This window comes from Natrix helvetica (genome assembly GCF_964273705.1).
Source record: "Natrix helvetica genome assembly, chromosome: 1".
Taxonomy (NCBI): Eukaryota; Metazoa; Chordata; class Lepidosauria; order Squamata; family Natricidae; genus Natrix; species Natrix helvetica.
Genome location: NC_138548.1, coordinates 9,434,791 through 9,455,166, shown reverse-complemented (window position 1 = coordinate 9,455,166; position 20,376 = coordinate 9,434,791). Strand labels below are relative to the sequence as shown.

The following is a 20,376-nucleotide window of genomic DNA, read 5'->3' as shown; positions in this document are numbered from 1 at the left end:
CACGAACCAATTAAGCAAACAAATTGTCTCCTGCAAACTCCACTCCCCTGTCGCTCCTCTTTTATTCCCTCTGGGAGGAGCCATTCATCGTCCACCTGTGGTCTTACTCCCACATTGACCCCTGTTCTTTAGCTGTTCCCTTTGTTTGGCCACTCTGCGCATGCGCACAATGGGAACAGACTCCAGCTGTTCTTCTGCCCCACTGATCTCCAACTCCGAAGGCAGCTGATAACTGTCAGACGGTTCTGGCCCCCTCTCTGCCTCTGGATCCCTCCTCAGAACCTTCCCCAGACTTCAGGACTGGCCCATCTTCCTCCCCAACCTCACTGTCCGAATCTGTCCGAATATCTTTCTGCAATGATATGGGATATTGGGGGGTCCGAAGGAAGAGCTGCAGATTAAGCAATGGTCAGATAAGAGGCAGCTGAGCCTGCAGAAAGAAAAGAGGGGTGGCAAACATCTCAGAAGGAAGCTCCCCTGGTTTCTTGGGCTGTGGAGACAACAGGGATATACAGCTGTATCACTAAACATCTGCAGAGATTCTCAGCCATCCAGGTCCTGGTGGTCCCAAAGCTTTTTTTCCAAGAGGCAACTGGACTTCCTTTGTTTTTCTTCGAAGGCATTTCGCTTCTCATCCAAGAAGCTTCTTCAGCTCATATACAGGTGGTCCTCAAGTTAGAATAGAATAGAATAACAGAGTTGGAAGGGACCTTGGGGGTCTTCTAGCCGAATCCCCTTCTCAAGCAGGTGACACTATACCATTTCAGACAAATGGTTGTCCAATCTCTTCTTAAAAACATCCAATGTTAGAGAGGTTGCTTCTTGGTTAGTTCCATCCATTGCTTCTTACAATAATACAATACAATAGCAGAGTTGGAAGGGACCTTGGAGGTCTTCTAGTCCAACCCCGTGCCTAGGCAGGAAACCCTATACCGTTTCAGACAAATGGCTATCCAACATCTTCTTAAAGACTTCCAGTGTTGGGGCATTCACAACTCCTGGAGGCAAGCTGTTCCACTGATTAATTGTTCTAACTGTCAGGAAATTTCTCCTCAGTTCTAAGTTGCTTCTCTCCTTGATTAGTTTCCACCCATTGCTTCTTGTCCTACCCTCAGGTGCCTTGGAGAATAGTTTGACTCCCTCTTCTTTGTGGCAACCCCTGAGATATTGGAAGACTGCTATCCTGTCTCCCCTAGTCCTTCTTTCTCTTAAGCTAAACATACCCAGTTCCTGCAACCGTTCTTCCTATGTTTTAGTCTCCAGTCCCCTAATCCTCTTTGTTGCTCTTCTCTGCACTTTTTAAAAAAAGTCTCAACAACTTTGTGGGGTTATAGCCAAAGAAGGATGTTTAGAGGGCATACTGGGGCTGTGGTTAGGGTGCAAATAGGGCCCAGCCCTGAATGATTTCCTGTAGCATTCGGATGAACAAAACACGTTGGTTTAGTGATGATGTTGGCCAGCCACACCTTTTCTTCGAACACACCTTTCATCTTCAAGCTGTTGTCCCTGTAAGATAGTGTTGTTCAACCTTGGCCAGGAATTCCCCAGCCGGTCCTTGGCAACTCTATGATAGGTTGACTTCAATGTCCAGAATTCCTCAGCTAGCTAACTTTGTGATCGTGGACTTCGTGTCCCAGAATCCCTTCGCAATCTTATGATACCTGAGAGAGTAGAATAGAGCTGGGAGGGACAGAATGAGAACGTTTTAACGTATTAACAGAGTTGCAAGGGACCTTGTAGGTCATCTAGTCCAGCCCCCTGCTCAAGCAGGAGACCCTGCACCATTTCTGACAAATGGCAGTCCGGTCTCTTCTTGAAAGCCTCCAGTGATGAAGCTCCCACCACTTCCGAAGGCAACTTCTGTTCCATGGGTTGATTGTTCTCACGGTCAGAAAATGTCTCCTTATTTCTAGGTTGAATCTCTCCTGGGTCAGTTTCCATCCATTATTCCTTGTCTGCCCTTCGGGTGCTTTGGAAAATATCTTGAACCCCTCCTCTTTGTGGCAGCTCCTCAAATATTGGAAGACTGCTATCATGTCTCCCCTAGTCCTTCTTTCTATTAAACTAGACATACCCAGTTCCTGCAACCGTTCTTCATATGTTTTAGTCTCCAGTCCCCTAATCATTTTTGTTGCTCTTCTGTGCACTTTTTCTAGAGTCTCTGCATTTTTTTAATAGTGTGATGACCAAAACTGGACGCCGTATTCCAAGTGTGGCCTTATTAAGGCTTTATAGAGTGGTATTAGTGCCTCACTTGATCTTCTAGTCCAGCTCCCTGCTCAAGAAGGAGTCCCTATACTATTTCAGATAAGTGGCTGTCTAGTCCCTTCTTAAAAACATCCAGTGATGGACCAAAGGTGCTTTTTCAGGAGGCAACTGGGTTTCCTTGTTTTTACTTTTGAAGATGCTTTGCTTCTCATCCAAGAAGCTTCTTCAGCTCCGACTGGATGGTGGGGAATGGAAGGATTTATACTCCTTGCAGACAGCTGGTCGTTTGCATCCCTTTGAGAGGGTCCTTGAAGCACTTGGGGGGTTTATCTCTGTCCTTAGGGCCACCTGAGTGGTGCAGATGATTCCTCTAGCCTGCGGTTTTTTTCCTTTGGAAATCCCTTCCTTCTCCCACACCATTCAAAGAGTGTGTATCCCAAATTGTTTAGCTAAAAGTCTGCAGAGATTGTCAGTCACCCAGGAGAGGACTGGATGTGTTGTGTATAGAGAAGGATTGCTTCTGTTTGGACGGCTGCCAAAGAGGTGAAAGGTTTCTATCTGGTTTCTTGGTTGCCAAACAAGAGACGGTAAAAAGGTTGTTGCTGCATATTTCCCCTCCTGGTGCCCTCTGAGGTTGGTTGTTTCCTTGCAGACGTTTCATCACCCAACTAGGTAACCTCATCAGGGCATCTGTGATGAAACAGCTGCAAGAAAACAACCGAGCTCGGAGAGGACCCAGGTTCCCCGTCGGTCAACCCTGAGCTACAAATATCCTCTTCCATTAATTCCCCTTTTTGCGTGGCTTGTATTCCGTTTAGACAAGGGTGAAATCAATTTACCTTTGCTACCGGTTCGGTAGCAATGTGAGCGCGCACAAAGCACCTCCGCGCATGCGCAGAGCATCAAAAACAGACATGACGTGCAAAGCTAAGTGAACAGTGAGAACAGGAGAATTCGCTGTGCCACATGATTTAGGTTAGCTAGAAAGCAGGAAAAACTACTTTCTAGTTAATACAAATTGTGCCTCACAGCTGATTGTCTGAAATATCAGTTTGGCCGAACCGGTAGCATTTTTTTTTGCCACCAGTTTGGGCGAACCGGTAGCATTTCACCCCTGTGTTCAAAGCAGGGGTGTCAAACTTGATTTTATTGAGGGCCGCATCAGGGTTGTGTTTGACATTGGGGGGGGGGGGATTTCCTTAAGCACCGTGTTACTAACTTAAAAACTGCCCCAATTTGCTTAACGGTTTTAGCAAGAAAGGTTGTTAAATGGGGGGGGGGGGAGAGCTCGTTTAAGAACGGTCTCACTTTGCAAGGGACATTTGGGGCTCAACGGTGGTCGTAAGTTGAGGACGACCTTTAAAGGCAGTGGCTAGGCCAGGGGTCAGCAAACGTAAACACCCAAATAGCCATTTGCACCCGTTTCCCACAGAAAAGAAAACACTGGAAGCCACGAAGGTCCTAACCGGAAGCCCCCCTGTTCAATTCTGGAGCTGACCGGAAGTTCAGTTCCTCCACCATAGAATCTCTTCCTAGTGCGGCATCCTTTTTCCTTCGCCAACCAGAAGTCCGGTTCCCTCACCATAGAGTCTCTACTCCTAGCGCGGCGTCCTTTTTCCTCTACCTGTCATAACCGAAAGCCCTATCAATGGTGGAGACAACTGGAAAACCCTCCCCTTGCCATAGAGTCTTCTCCTGACTCACTCTGCTTCTCCCCCCCCCCACCGGAAGCTCCTCTCAAAATTGTGGCGCTGACCAGTGACGGAGCCGCAGCAGAGGGAGAAAAGAGCCACATGCGGCTCCAGAGCCACAGTTTGCTGACCCCTGGGCTAGGCAATCCCCTCCGAGCGCAGCTGCACACGTTCCTAGTTGTGCAGCCATGGAGCAATGTAGATTATTCTTTATGCTATTTATGTTGTTTGTACTTTTGGTCATGGCTTGCACCAGTGAGGCTAAAACCAACTTCGTTGTATTCATGATGTACAATGACAATAAAGCAGTGGTGCAATTCAGCCGGTTCTATCCGGTTCGGGCAAACTGGTAGCGGTGGAGGCAGGAGGCTCCGCCCACCCACCCAGACGTCATCACATCCCGTTTTTGAGCCTCTGCGCATGTGCAGACGGTCCTGCACATGTGTGGAGGTGGCGCGTGCGTGCTCACATGTGCAAGAGTACCGTATTTTTTGGAGTATAAGACGCATCTTTGTCCTTCCATAAAGAGGGTGAAAATCTGGGTGCTTCTTATACATGAAATACAGCATTTTTGGCCTATCGAAAGCCCACCCCCTTCTGAAAAACAGATGTGCAGAGGGTTTGGGAGGCCTCCAAAGTGCTCCTGGAGGCTGGAGAAGGCAAAGCGAGTGAAAAATGGTTTGTTTTGTGCTCGTTTTTGCCCCCCCCCAGCCCCCAGGAGCATTCTACAAGCCCCCCAAAGCCTATGGATGCCCTGTTTTTTGCAAAAAATGGGCCTTTTTTTTTGCTCGTTTTTTTCCCCCCTCCCCAGGTGCCAGGATCACTTTGCAGGCCTCTCAAACTCTCTGCATGCCCCGTTTTTCACAAAAAAACGAGGCGTGCAGAGGGTTTGGGAGGCTTGCAGAGTGTAAAAACGTGTTTTGTTTTTTTTAAAATTACCTCTTCAAAATCATGGTGCGTCTTATACTCCGGTGCGTCTTATTCTCAGGAAAATACAGTAAACGGATTTCACTCCTGCAATAAAGGCTATACTATACTATACTATAATCCAGGCTTAAGGCTGCAGGGGAGGGGGGGGGGAGGCCTTGGTGAATTCACACAACCTCTTCTTCTCCTTTCCCAGGTCCCAAGCAAGACATTCATGCAGCCAAACGCTTCATCCTGGAGATGTACAGCGACATCTTCCATCAGTTTCTCGACGGTCCTCTGTACAGCGGTTCCTCTTCGGCCTTCCGACCCCGCTTCCTTTACCACCATTACACCTGCGCCACCGACACGCAGAACATCTGCGCGGTTTTCGCAGATATCAAGGACGCCGTTCTGGCAAGCTACTTGGAAGAGTTCAACCTGGTTTGAAACAAGCCGGCTCCAGCTGCATCACGGAATTGCTGGGCTCGCCATCCAGATGTTGCCTCGGGCTCGTGAGAAACCGGAGAGACTGAATTCACAAGGAAGCATTCCCGTGGGTGGTGCCGGGGTAGAGAAGAGTCACTGTTTCTCATATCCTTTGCCCCGTCTTCCTGTGGGAACCTTGGATGGAATTGGGACAGAAGGGGTATTCAGCCGGTTTGGATCGGTTCGCCCGAACCGGTTGTGGAAATTGCACGTGGGGCCTCCCCCCCCTGCCCCTGCTCTATGCCGTCCTATTTAGGCAGGTTTTCAAGTTGTGCGCATGATAGCAAGCCACGCGCGACAGGAGAGCACATGCACGGAAGGCTGTGTGCATGCGTTGAAGCCAGATTCAATTTGCAATCGCGATACAAACTTAACAATGGCAGTGATTCCCATAATTGTAGCAGGAAGGGTCATATCTACACAGGTTATGGAAGTATAATCATAATCTGCCGAGTACATGCTCCTGTCTTCTCCAGTCTCCATACATCATCTGGCAAGTGGGTGCAAGTGTGTGTGTGTGTGTGTGTGTGTGTGTGTGTGTGTGTGTAATGCTTATATAATTGCAGTTAATAAAACTTTTGTATGTTAACAGAGTCCTTCTGTGTTTGGGGTGTGATCTTGAGCAATTCATTACAGGGGGGAGAGGTGGAAGAGGAGGAGGAAAGAGGGGGGAGGAGGGGGAGGGAGGAGGAGGGGGAGGGGGAGAAGAGAAAGAGGGGGAGAGGAAGAGGGGGAGAGAAGAGGAAGAGGAGAGAGAAGAGAGGAAGAGGAGAGGGGGAGGGGAGAGAAGAAGACAAGAAGGAGAGGAGGAGAGAAGGAAGAGGGGAACAGAAGAGAGGAAAGGAGGAGAAGGAGAAGAGGAAAGGGAGAGAAGAGGAGGAAGAGGAGGAGGGGAGGGGGAGAGAAGAGAGAGGGAGGAGAACAGGAAGAAGGGTAGAGAAGAGGGAAAAGGGGAGAGAAGAGAAGAGTGGGGGAGAGAAAATGGGGAGAGGAAGAGGAAGGAGAGGAGGAGAGTGATGGTGCGCAGAACACTTAAAAAGGACCAAAAGACATGCTGGCAGCGGAGACCGGGGAACTGGTTCGGAGGCGTGGCCAGCCTGGGTGGCTGCCAGTTCTGCGACCCAGGCCAACGTTCCACTACAGATTCAACTCAACCAGTGCGAACCCTTAGCAACTCACCTCTGAAGCAACTCACCCTTAGCAACTCACCTCTGGAGTCAAACAATTCTCCAAAGCACTTGAGGGTAGAACAAGAAGCAATGGGTGGAAACTAATCAAGGAGAGAAGCCACTTAGAACTGAGGAGAAATGTCCTGACAGTTAGAACAATTAATCAGTGGAACAACTTGCCTCCAGAAGTTGTAAATGCCCCAACACTGGAAGTTTTTAAGAAGATGTTGGATAACCATTTGTCTGAAGTGGTGAAGGGTTTCCTGCCTGGGCAGGGGGTTGGATTAGAAGACCTCCAAGGTCCCTTCCGTTATTCTCTTCTCTTCTCTTCTCTTCTCTTCTCTTCTCTTCTCTTCTCTTCTCTTCTCTTCTATTCCATTCTATTCCATTCTATTCTATTCTATTCTACATATCCTCAAAACATGTGGCCAAGTAGGTACATTTTGCCCGGAAAATCTGGAACACTTGAAGACTGGTGCATTATTTTTTATTTATTCATTTTATTTTATTTTATTATCTTAGTTTAATTTTTTAAAAACTTTGCAGAGGGACTTCAATTCCCAGAAATCTGCAGCCAGCATGCATAGCATCTGAAAGTTGCCTATTTTAAAAACTTTTTAAAACAACCATTAGGGGGCAGCAAGGCAGGTCAGTTTACTGCCATCTACTGGTTATTCCGGAGTTTTGCAGCTCAAAACTGGTCTTGTTGCTGATTCTCCTCCCCAGGCATCAGCCTCTTTCCAGAGCAGAGGTGCCTTAACCCCATCTAATGCGGAAGTGGTGGTATTCAGCAGGTTCTGACCAGTTCTGGAGAACCGGTAGCAGAACTTTTGAGTAGTTCGGAGAACCGGTAAATACCACCTCTGGCTGGCCACGCCCCCATATATTCTCTGCCTCCCGAGTCCCAGCTGATAGGGAGGAAATGGGGATTTTGCGGTATCCTTCCCTTGGAGTGGGGGAGGGAAAGGAGACTTTACAGTATCCTTGCCCTGCCATGGCCACCAAGCCATGCCCACCAAGCCAAGCCATTTCCACAGAAACGGTAGTAAAATTTTTTGAATGCCACCACTGATTTAATGGTATCTTCTCCAACCAGCTACCTTTTCCAATTGGCAGCAATGGGGTTTGCTAGCTAAGGATGTTGGGAGCTGAGGTTTAAGATTATTAAAAGTTTTGTTGGGGCGGAGGGGCGGGGTTATTATATGAGTAGCTTGATAAAGAAATAACAGATGAACAGAGTTGGAAGGGACCTTATAGGTCATCTAATCCATCCCCTGCCTAAGTAGGAGACGTTACACCATTTCTGACAGAGGGCAATCCAGTCTCTTCTTGAAAGCTTCTAGTGATGAAGCGCCCACAACTTCCAAAGGCAACTTCTCTTCCATGGGTGGATTGCTCTCACTGTCAGAAAATCTCTCCTTATTTCCAGGTTGAATCTCTCCTTGACCAGTTTCCAACCATTATTCTGGGAGTTGAAGTCCAGACATCTTCAAGTTGTCAAGGTTGAGAAACACTGCTTGTAAGTGGAAAATGGTCATGCCATTTTTAGTACTATTGCAACTTTGAAGGGTGACTAAATGAATGGTCATAAGTTGAGGACTACCTGTAGGCAAAATGAATGGTGTTCGCGTTTGATATTGGAGTGACCAAGTGTTGCTTTTCTTCATACCTTCAGCAGAAGGATGTCAAGGGACACCCCATATTTTGGAATAACCGGGGTGTTTGTGATAGCTTATGACTCCAAACATTTGCTGGGGCTCTTCAACAGCATCCAGATCATGCGCGTCCAAAATGACAGAAATATCTCTTGAAAGGGAAAAGAAAAAAGAAAAGAAAGCCACACCTGATTCGGAACCAGGATCACCCCAAATCACCCCAATTATGGTGTGCCACATTTCAGCCCGTGAAAGTCACACTCTGAGAACTCCCCCACCTCTGTGAAGATCAAAGCCACTTCTCCCAGAGCCCTCCTTACAATACAATACAATACAGTAGCAGAGTTGGAAGGGACCTTGGAGGTCTTCTAGTCCAACCCCCTGCCTAGGCAGGAAACCCTATACCGTTTCAGACAAATAGCTATCCAACATCTTCTTCAAGGCTTCCAGTGTTGGAGCATTCACAACTTCTGGAGGCAACTTCTGTTCCACTGATTAATTGTTCTAACTGTCAGGAAGTTTCTCCTCAGTTCTAAGTTGCTTCTCTCCTTGATTAGTTTCCACCCATTGCTTCTTGTTCTACCCTCAGGTGCCTTGGAGAATAGTTTGATTCCCTCTTCTTTGTGGCAACCCCTGAGATATTGGAACACTGCTATCATGTCTCCACTAGTCCTTCTTTCTCTTAAGCTAAACATACCCAGTTCCTGCAACCGTTCTTCATATGTTTTAGTCTCCAGTCCCCTAATCATCTTTGTTGCTCTTCTCTGCACTCTTTCTAGAGTCTCCACATCTTTTCTACATCGTGGCGACCAGAACTAAGAGTGGTGTCCTTACTATGGACACCACTCTTAGATTAAATTAGATAAATTAACAGAGTTGGAAGGGACCGTATAGGTCATCAAGTCCAAGCAGGAGACACTACACCATTTCTGACAGATGGCAGTCCAGTCTCTTCTTGAAAGCTTCTAGTGATGAAGCTCCCACAACCTCCAAAGACAACTTCTGTTCCATGGGTGGATTGCTCTCACTGTCAGAAAAGGTCTCCTTATATCTAGGTTGAATCTCTCCTTGACCAGTTTCCAACCATTATTCCTTGTCTGGCCTTCAGGTGCTTTGCAAAAAATAGCGTGACCCCCTCCTCTCTGTGGCAGCCCCTCAAATATCAGAAGACTGCTATCCTGTCTCCCCTGGTCCTTCTCTTCACTAGACTAGCCATGCCCGCTTCCTGTAACCATTCTTCATGCTTTTGCCTCCAGTCCCCTAATCATCCTGGTGTCAGCGTTCCAAATATCATGCAGAATTAAATCATTGTCCAAGGCAAAGTTATCCTTAAAACTCCAATTTAATAAGACAGACATGTTGGCATTATGTTGTGAAATTTCAACTCTAACGTACATCCTGTGGGTTCACCCAGTTAAAAGTTCATCATCTATCCCCATACCCCATAATTCATCACATGGTCCAATCTTCATCTTCCACGCTGGCATGTACACCCCTCTTCTTCTGGCCAGGTGTCGAGGTGCGGAGACAAAAGACGACCTTGAGCTTCTAAGAAAATCCATAACAATACATTCCACAATCCTACTCCTTTCTATTCCCCCCTCCCAACTACTATACCAATGAAACAGCATAAGAATATATATATATCTATGTGGCAGGCCAAAGATCCTAAAAGGAACAGAATTACAGGCCTGACACCTGGTTTCCCTTCTCTACACTTTTTCTAGAGTCTCAACATCTTTTTTAGAGTGTGGTGACCAAAATTCTAGGTGTGGTCTTACTAGGGCTTTATAGAGTGGTATTAGTATCTCTCTTGATCTTGACTGTATCCCTCGGTTAATGCAATTTAGGATTGATTTGGATTTTTGGAACAATGCTGTTGCTTCTTGCTCCTCTCATTTTGAATTGCAGCAGCCTTCCAGTTTAGTTTGCTCCAATGGTGTTGGACTTCAAATCCCAGAATTCCAAAGGGCACGATCAAATGTTAGATTTCTGGGAAGTGAAGTTGAATAAGGCAAGAGGTAAGGAATGTCAGCAGCTAGACTAACAACCAGCCTTGGAAGTGACCGTGGTGAGATCTAAGTGCTTAGAGCTATTGCCTTCTAGGATCAACCCTCAATGGTAAAAAAAATCAGCGGTCAAGAGGTAGTCCTCAACTTATGACCACAATTGAGCCAAACATTTAGGTTGCTAGGTGAGAAATTGATTGAGTTTTGCCCCATTTTATGACTTTTCTAGCCACAGTTGTTAAGTGAATCACTGCAGTTGTTAAGTGAATAACACAGTTGTTAAGTGAATCTGGTTTCCCCATTGAATTTGCTTATAAGAAAGTCACAAATGGTGATCACATGACCCTAGGACACTGAGCCGTCATAAATACGAGTCAGTTGCCAAGTGTCTGCACTTATGCCCATTTTTCACACTTAGGACATTTACAATACAATACAATAGCAGAGTTGGAAGGGAACTTGGAGGTCTTCTAGTCCAACCCCCTGCCTAGGCAGGAAACCCTATACCGTTTCAGACAAATGGCTATCCAACATCTTCTTAAAGACTTCCAGTGTTGGGGCAATCACAACTTCTGGAGGCAACTTCTGTTCCACTGATTAATTGTTCTAACTGTCAGGAAGTTTCTCCTCAGTTCTAAGTTGCTTCTCTCTTTGATTAGTTTCCACCCATTGCTTCTTGTTCTACCCTCAGGTGTCTCGGAGAATAGTTTGACTCCCTCTTCTTTGTGGCAGCCCCTGAGATATTCTGGTTTTTAGAATAACAGAGTTGGAAGGCAACTTGGAGGTCTTCTAGACCAACCCCCTTCTTAGGCAGGAAACCCTACACCACTTCAGACAAATGGCTATCCAACATCTTCTTAAAGACTTCCAGTGTTGGGGCATTCACAACTTCTGGAGGCAACTTCTGTTCCACTGATTAATTGTTCTAACTGTCAGGAAGTTTCTCCTCAGTTCTAAGTTGCTTCTCTCTTTGATTAGTTTCCACCCATTGCTTCTTGTTCTACCCTCAGGTGTCTCGGAGAATAGTTTGACTCCCTCTTCTTTGTGGCAGCCCCTGAGATATTCTGGTTTTTAGAATAACAGAGTTGGAAGGGAACTTGGAGGTCTTCTAGACCAACCCCCTTCTTAGGCAGGAAACCCTACACCACTTCAGACAAATGGCTATCCAACATCTTCTTAAAGACTTCCAGTGTTGGGGCATTCACAACTTCTGGAGGCAACTTCTGTTCCACTGATTAACTGTTCAGTTGACAAGTGTCCTAAGTATGAAAAATGGGCATAAGTCACTATTTTCAGTCCCGTTGTAACTTTGAACAGTCACCAAAGGAATTGGTGTAAGTCGAGGAGTACCTGTACACCACAAACTAGTTCTTGGTAGGGCAGCTATGAAGTCTTGGAAAAGATATTCAGATTCTGGGAAGCCTCTGTTTCTACAAAAATCAAGATTATGCAAGCACTGGTCTTCCCAATGACTTTTTTTGGAAGCCAAATTTGGACTTTGAAGAAAAGTTGGACTTTGGAGTTTAGGAAGGGTATTGATGCTTTCAGCCTTTGCAATTGGGGAAGACTGTGGGTAGTCAAGAAAACAACCAACGCCGCACTGATGAACAACTGAATCCAGAGTTCTCACTCAAGATGACACAAATGACCAGGCTCAAATTATCATATTTTAGACACATGATGCAAAGATAAGAGTTCCTTTGAGAAGTCCATCATGCTGGAAAAGGTAGAAGGGAAGAGAAGAAGAGGATGACCAGGAGCAAAGATGATGGACTCAGTTACAGTGGCGATGGGGGCACCGTTGGAAAAGTTGAAGGACCAGGTTGGAGATAGTTGTGGAGAAAATCTATGTGATTGATTTGATGGCATATCATCCATCCATCCATCCATCCATCCATCCATCCATCCATCCATCCATCTTTCCATCCATCCATCCATCCATCCATCCATCCATTCTTCCTCCTTTCTATTATTTATCCATCCATCTTTCCATATTCCTTCTTTCCTTCCTTCTATCATCTATCCACTCATCCACTCATCCACTCATCCTTCCATCTCTCTATCTTTCTGTCCATCCATCCATCATGCTATCTTTCTTTCTTTCTTTCTTTCTTTCTTTCTTTCTTTCTTTCTTTCTTTCTTTTTCATTTGTTCTTCCTTCCTTCCATCCCTTCCTTCCTTCATTATTTCCTATCACCTTTCCACTCACCCACCCATCAATCTTTCCATTCTTTCATCCTTCTATTTTTTCTTTCTTTCATCATTCTTCCATCCATCCATCATCTATTCTTCCATTCTTTCATCCTTCCATCCTTTTCTTTTATCCATCCATCCATCCATCCATCCATCCAACCATCCGTCCGTCCGTCCATTCCTTGTCATGGATGTTCTCCCCCTACTCTTTTTTCTCCCCAAGATACTTCATATATACTTCATTAAGTTTTATTCAGCTGAACGAAACAGCGACCTGTAACTAGAATTACAGCACTCGGAATCTCTGATTCTGTGGCATCCCAGCTGTGGACGATGGTTGCCAGAGGGGATGATGGTTGTCAGTTCTGAGTCAACAGTTGTGTATTCATCCCTTTTAGAACACATTCAACCACAAACAAGCCAAGCCCATTTTCCCCCAGACAACTGCAGGTATCCTGTGGTGAGTTTAGAACTTGGTGTCTCTTGGGAACCGAGAATAGTGGGTTAATTGAGTTAACGGTAAGGGAAACACAGACTTTGATTTAATTTCATATTGGAAATCTTCTCAAAATAGGCTCTATGAAGGGGTGGGTTTCATATAATTTTACCACCGGTTCGCTGTGCACCGAAACGATGTCCGTGTGCCTTCCTTGCAGCTGCTTTGTTTCGCACCCGTGGCTTGCAAGCAGGTGTGCAGCTTAGAAAACGTGGCTACCTAGGACAGCATAGGTCTCCACGATGTAGAAAAGATGTGGAGACTCTGGAAAGAGTGCAGAGAAGAGCAACAAAGAGGATTAGGGGACTGGAGACTAAAACATATGAAGAACGGTTGCAGGAACTGGGTGTGTTTAGCTTAATGAAAAGAAGGACTAGGGGAGACATGATAGCAGCCTTCCAATATCTCAGGGGTTGCCACAAAGAAGAGGGAGTCAAACTATTCTCCAAGGCACCTGAGGGTAGAACAAGAAGCAATGGGTGGAAACTAATCAAGGAGAGAAGCAACTTAGAACTGAGGAGAAATTTCCTGACAGTTAGAACAATTAATCATTGGGACAGAAGTTGCCTCCAGAAGTTGTGACTGTTCCAACACTGGAAGTCTTTAAGAAGATGTTGGATAGCTATTTGTCTGAAACGGTAGAGGGTTTCCTGCCTAGGCAGGGGGTTGGACTAGAAGACCTCCAAGGTCCCTTCCAACTCTACTATTGTATTGTATTGTATTGTATTGTATTGTATTGTATTGTATTGTATTGTATTGTATTGTATTGTATTGCATTGCATTGCATTGCATTGCATTGCACTGCACTGCACTGTACTGTACTGTACTGTATTGTATTGTATTGAGTTGGGGCTCGCAAATCGCCACTACAAATTAGCCCGAACCAGTCTGAACCGGCTGAATACTACCACTGGCTGTAGATGCTTTGCAAACAAAGTGGCTGTGTGGAAAGAAGATTGTGTATCAACCAGATGATCTACATTGGTTCACCCAAAGCACCCAACCACATCTGGATTCTCTAGTGTTTGGCAACATGACGATGCATGGACTTCCACTCCCAGAATTCCCCAGTCAGCTAGGCTTCTGAGAGTGGAAACCCACGAACCTTTTTAAAAAAATTAACAGATTAACAGAGTTGGAAGATACCTTGTAGCAGTGGTGTGTTGCAGGCGGTATGTACCGGTACAAGTGTACCGGTGCCTACCGGGAGCACCAGGTACTGTTCCAGTACGGTGCTCCAGAGGAAGACCACCCTTAGCTGTATTTGAGCTCGGTCTGACGCTCCACCGAGCAGCTGGAGTGTTGCGGAGGCATCGTGGAGGTAAGGACGCCTGCGCACGCTGCCTGTGCGTATGTGCTGCGCGCTTGCATGTGGGGGACACTGGGCTCCGTTGCACCGTACCCGTTGTACTGGGATCCGGGACCCACCACTGCCTTGTAGGTCATTTGGTCCAAGCAGGAGATCCTACACCATTTCTCACAGAGGCCAGTCCTGTCTCTTCTTGAAAGCCTCCAGTGATGAAGGTCCCACAACTTTTGAACTTCTGTTCCATTGGCTGATTGCTCTCACTGTCAGAAAATTTCTCCCTTATTTCCAAGTTGAATCTCCCCTTGTTCCATTTCCATCCATTCTTCCTTGTCTGGCCTTCAGGTGCCTTGGAGAATAGTTTGACTCCCTCTTCTTTGTGGCAGCCCCTGAGATATTGGAAGATTGTTATCATGTCTCCCCTAGTCCTTCTTTTCATTAAATTAGACATACCCAGTTCCTGCAACTGTTATTCCTATGTTTTAGTCTCCAGTCCCCTAATCCTCTTTGTTGCTCTTCTCTGAATTCTTTCCAGAGTCTCCACATCTTTTTTGTATCGTAGCGACCAAAACTGGATGCAGTATTCCAAGTTTGATCTTACGAGGCATTATAAAGCAATATTAACACTTCTTGAGTCTCTGTTAATGCAGGATAGAACTGTCTTGGCTCCTTTGGCAGCTGCAGCGCATGGCTGGCTCATATTTACAAGGATAAAAATTGTATTTGTTAATGCTTACAAAAGGAAACTTGAGGAGCAAAGGCATAGTGCAATGAAATCTGAAGTCTAAAGCACAGCTTTCCGAAATGAAAGGCCGGTCCGATATTGGAAGACTGCTATCATGTCTCCCCTAGTCCTTCTTTTCATTAAATTAGACATCTCCAGTTCCTGCAACCGTTCTTCATTTGTTTTAGTCTCCAGTCCTCTAATCCTCTTGGTTGCTCTTCTCTGCACTCTTTCCAGAGTCTCCACTTGATTGGTTTCCATTCATTGTTCCTTATCCTGCCCTCTGGTGGTTTGGAAAATAAGTTGACCATGTCTTCTTTGTGGCAACCCCTGAGATATTGGAAGACTGCTATCATGTCTCCCCTAGTCCTTCTTTCTCTTAAGCTAAACATACCCAGTTCCTGCAACCGTTCTTCTTATGTTTTAGCCTCCAGTCCCCTAATTGTCCTGGTTCCTCTTCTCTGCACTCTTTTTAAATCTTAAATTAGCCAATGTTGAGAAACACTGTTCCTCAACCTTAGGCCTTAGATCAGAATGGAAGGTTGGAAGGGATCTTGGAGGTCTTCGTCCAGCCCCCTGCTCAAGCAGGAGCTCCTATACCCTTGATGGCGAACCTATGCCATATGGAGCCATATTTTCTGGCATGTGCACCAGCCAGCTGATTTCTGGCCTTCAGGAGGGCCGGGGAAGGTCATTGTTCGCCCTCCCCAGGCTTCTGGAGCCTCTGGAGGCTGGGAAGGGTGAAAAACAGAGGCCCAATGGGCCAACCGGAAGTTCAGAAATGATCCATTTCTGGCTTCGGAGGGTCTCCGGGTGGCTGGGGGAAGCTGTTTTCGCCTTTCCCAGGTTTCAGGAAAAGCCTCCAGGGCCTGGGGAGGGGTCGTGTGCGAATGCACAGGTGGACGGGGAGGATTGAATTGGCGTGCACACAATTTTAGCACGCCATAAGAAAAAAGTTCGCCATCACTGCCCTATACCATTTCACACAAGTGGCTATCCAGTCTCTTCTTGAACCCCCCCTCCCCCAGTGTTGAAGCACCCACAACTTCTAGAGCAGGGGTGTCCAAACTTGGGAATTTTAAGACTTGTGGACTTCAACTCCCAGAATTCAACTCCCATGCTGGCTGGGGAATTCTGGGAGTTGAAGTCCACAAGTCTTAAAGTTCCCAAGTTTGGACACCCCTGTTCTAGAGGCAAGTTGTTCTTAGCCTAAACAAGGATAATTTTCTTGAGCCCCTCGATAGAAACAGTTTAAAAATCCTTCTGCGTCTCGACAGCCAAGATGCTTTTAAAAGACTTTTTAAAGTCTCCCACCGCAACTCTCCCCAGTGCAAATTTCGCTCCGGCTCCTATCTTTCGGGAAAGATCTCAGCCGTTAACGGGTTATTTTTGCCCCGATCGATTTTTTTTTCCTTTGGTAAACAACATGTGGTGAACGGTCGTTTTTTCTGGCCCAGAATCTTTTCCTGCCCAAACCTCTAACGGTTGGTGGGGAGCGGATGGACCGGCGTCATCCAGGGCGTTTCTCTTCGGTTTAGGGCCTGGGGACAGCGAAGGGGAGAAGAGAGAGAGAGAGACGAGACGGGTGCTGAGTCAACTCAAGCCTAGGATGGCTTGTGAGGCTTTTGCTGAGTCGGCTGGGCGAGAACAGCCTGAAAAAGGAGAGCGGTTGTTGTTTTCCTCTTGACGTATTTCCGGCCCTCGTTGGTCAAGGGATTGCGTTCAAAGCAACTGGAAGGTTTGAGACAAAATAAAGACTTCCTGAGCTGAAGCTAGACATGTACGGAGTCTTTTTGTGGCTGCAGGTGTTTTTTTCCTCCAATTTCACAACCTAGACTATGGTCATGGGATCTCTTGGTGGTCTCCCCTCCAGCCACTGAGCAAGTCTCCACCTGCATAGGTTTTCCAGGTTAGTCAAGGTCACCAGCACAGAGAACAAAGCAGACAGAGATTCGATTGGCTGGTTGTCTTGATTTTCTGGCTGCCCCATTCCTCTGCAGTCACCTCTTTCTTTCTTTCTTTCTTTCTTTCTTTCTTTCTTTCTTTCTTTCTTTCTTTCTTTCTTCCTTCCCTCCCTCCCTCCCTCCCTCCTTCCTTCCCTTCTTTATTTCTTCCTTCTTTCCTTCCTTCCCTCCCTTCTTTCTTTCTCACTTTACCTTTCTTCTGTTCTTCTTTCTTTCTCTTTCTTTCTCTTTCTTTCTCTTTCTTTCTTTTCTTTCTTTCTTTCTCTTTCTTTCTCTTTCTTTCTTTCTTTTCTTTCTTTCTCTTCCTCCTTCCCTCCCTCCTTTCCTTCTTTCTTTCTTCCTTCTTTCCTTCCTTCCCTCCCTTCTTTCTTTCTCACCTTCCCTTTCTTCTTTTCTTCTTTCTTTCTTTCTCTTTCTTTCTTTCTTTCTTTCTTTCTTTCTTTCTTTCTTTCTTTTATTTCTTTCTCTTTCTTCCTTCCCTCCCTCCTTTCCTCCTTTCTTTCTTCCTTCTTTCCTCCCTTCTCTCCCCTCTTTCTTTCTTTCTTTCTTTCTTTCTTTCTTTCTTTCTTTCTCACTTTCTCTTTCTTCTGTTCTTCTTTCTTTCTTGCTCACTTTCTCTTTCTTCTGTTCTTCTTTCTTTCTTGCTCACACTTGCTCTTCCTTCCTTCCATTCTCACTTTCCCTTTCTTGTTCTTTCTTTCTTTCTTTCCCTCCCTTCCTTCTTTCCTCCCTCTCTCCCTCCTTCTTCCTTTCTTCCTTTCTTCCTTTCTTCCTTCCTCCTCCTCCTCTACTTTCTCCCTCCCTCCCCCTCTCTCCCCTCTCTCCTTCCTTCCTTCCTTCCTTCCTTCCTTCCTTCCTTCCTTCCTTCCTTCCTTCCTTCCAAACATACCTAATACTCATTCTTCCTATTTTCACAATAACAACCCTGTAAGGTGGTTTCAGTTGAGTGACAGGGATTGGCCAGAGTCGCCCAGCCAGCTTTCATGCAGAATTCATTGTCTCCTGGTAATTGGTCCAAAGTTACCTAGCTGGCTTTCACACCTAGGGTAAGAGAGGATCTCACACTCTCCTGAGGATTGGCCCAAAGTCAGGCTTTATTTTTTAAGGTGGAATCAGAATCCACTGGCTCCTGGCTCCTAGGCCTTCTCCACCACACCAAACTGACTCTAAGCTTTTAAACAGCTTAAGCTGACTTTTGGCCTGATTCAGAGCAGTATATGTCACCCAGAACAAAGAGAGAGGGTTAACAGAGTTAGAATGGATTGGATGCAGGACTATTTGGGGGGGATTTTCACCCCCTTTTCCCATGCTCTAAAAATGTTTGCTTAAAACCAGTTTTGGATGCTGGACTAAAAATATAGACTCTCCTTCCCAAATTAAGTTTACTCAGGTAGCCAGGTATCTTCATTGGGTGAAAAGCTTTCTCATGATCTAGGACAGGGGTGTCCAAACTTGGGAACTTTAAGACTTGTGGACTTCAACTCCCAGAATTCCCCAGCCAGCATAGCTGGCTGGGGAATTCTGGGAGTTGAAGTCCACAAGTCTTAAAGTTCCCAAGTTTGGACACCCCTGATCTAGGATGATGGTGGCGAACTTTTTGGACACCGAGTGCCCAAATTGGGCCCCTGGGACAGAGGTGGTATCCAGCAGGTTCTGACCAGTAGCAGAAATTTTGAGTAGTTCGGAGAACCAGTAACCCCCTCTGACTGCCCCCCCCCCACATCTATTTTCTGCCTCCCGAGTCCCAGCTGATCAGGAGACAATGGGGATTTTGCAGCAACCTTCCCCTGCCACCCCCACCCACCCACAGAACCGGGAGTAAAAAAAAATTGAATCCCATCATTAGTGTGCGCTTACCCAAACTGAAATATGCACAAGCGTGCAAATGCATAAAAATTATGAGCAAGCCTTCACGGATCTAGGAAAATCACCCTTGGTTGTTAGGAGTCAGTCCTACTGGAAATGTCCTACTTCATAAGCCAGAGTTAACATTCACAGGGATTTTCTAAAAAAATTTGGTTCAGCAATACAATACAATACAATACAATACAATACAATAGTAGAGTTGGAAGGGACCTTGGAGGTCTTCTAGTCAACCCTCTGCCTAGGCAGGAAACCCTATACCGTTTCAGACAAATGGCTATCCAACATCTTCTTAAAGACTTCCAGTGTTGGGGCATTCACAACTTCTGGAGGCAACTTCTGTTCCACTGATTCATTGTCCTCACAGTCAGGAAGTTTCTCCTCATTTCCAAGTTGCTTCTCTCCTTGATTAGTTTCCACCCATTGCTTCTTATTCTACCCTCAGGTACCTTGGAGAATAGTTTGACTCCCTCTTCTTTGTGGCAACCCCTGAGATATTGGAAGACTGCTATCATGTCTCCCCTAGTCCTTCTTTCTCTTAAGCTAAGCATACCCAGTTCCTGCAACCGTTCTTCCTATGTTTTAGTCTCCACTCCCCTAATCATCTTTGTTGCTCTTCTCTGCACTCTTTCTGGAGTCTCCACATCTTTTCTACATCGTGGTGACCAGAACTGAATGCAGTATTCCAAGTGTGGCCTTACCAAGGCATTATAAAGTGGTATTAACACTTCACGTGATCTTGATTCTATCCCTCTGTTGATGCAGCCTAGAACTGTGTTGGCTTTTTTGGCAGCTGCTGCACAAGGCTGGCTCCTATTTAAATGGTTGTCCACTAGGACACCAAGATCCCATTCACAGTTACTATTGTTGAGCAAGGTACCACCTATACTGTGCCTGTGCAAATAGTATGCATTGCCTGCAACTCTCTCCTGGAAGTGAATTGCTTCTTTTAGGTAGATGGACTGAGGTGTGTCGATCAGAAAGACAAAAAAAAAAAAAAGTGTGGATAGTGGACGTGACGGAATACGGAGGCTGCAGAAGAGAAGATCACAAAATGCAAAGACAAAATGCAAATAGAAGCAGGACGACTTTGGCAAAAGAAAGCAAAGGTCGCACCAACAATGATTGGCGATACGAATGCTTCACGTGGTTTTGGTTCCATGCCTCTCTTTATACAACCAAGGTCTGCATTAGCCTTTTTGGCTGCCGCTGCACACAGCTGGCTCATATTTAACTGATCCTTCACTAGGACTCCAAAGTCCCTCTCTCACAGTTACTGTTTTTGAGTCAGGTTTCACCTAATCTATATTTGCACCTTTGGTTTTTCCTACCTAAATGTAAAACCTTGCTTTTCTCCATGTTAAATTTCACGTTGTTGGATAGGGCCCATTGTTCAAGGCTGCCAAGATCTTTTCTTGACCCTGAGCGTGTTTTCTGGGATGTTGGCTATTCCTGCCAGCTTTGTGTCATCTGAAAATTTGATGAATTCCCCTTCTGTTCCCTCATCTAAGTCATCTATGAAGGTTTTGAAGAATACTAGCCCTAAGATGGAACCTCGTGGTACCCCACTGCTTACTACCCTCCATGTACATGTAGTACCATTAAGGATGACTTGTTGAGTATGGTTTGTCAGCCAGTTACAAAACGAATTTTATGGTGTTGCTGTCTATCCCACTTTTTCTAGCTTACCAAGAAGTAGGTTA

At 45.8% G+C, this 20,376-nt stretch overlaps 1 protein-coding gene across 4 annotated transcripts in view; it reads left to right on the top strand.

The window, feature by feature from the left end:
• The window catches only part of GNA15 (G protein subunit alpha 15), a 33,416-nt gene extending 27,534 nt beyond the window's left edge, over nt 1-5,882 (top strand). For all 4 annotated transcript variants that reach the window (XM_081959868.1, XM_081959866.1, XM_081959867.1 and 1 more), the window contains one exon: nt 5,023-5,882. In XM_081959868.1, coding sequence (XP_081815994.1) covers nt 5,023-5,255 — 233 coding nt within the window. In that variant the 3' untranslated portion in view covers nt 5,256-5,882. The remainder of the gene's footprint in view (nt 1-5,022) is intronic.
• Nucleotides 5,883-20,376: the final 14,494 nt, after the last annotated feature.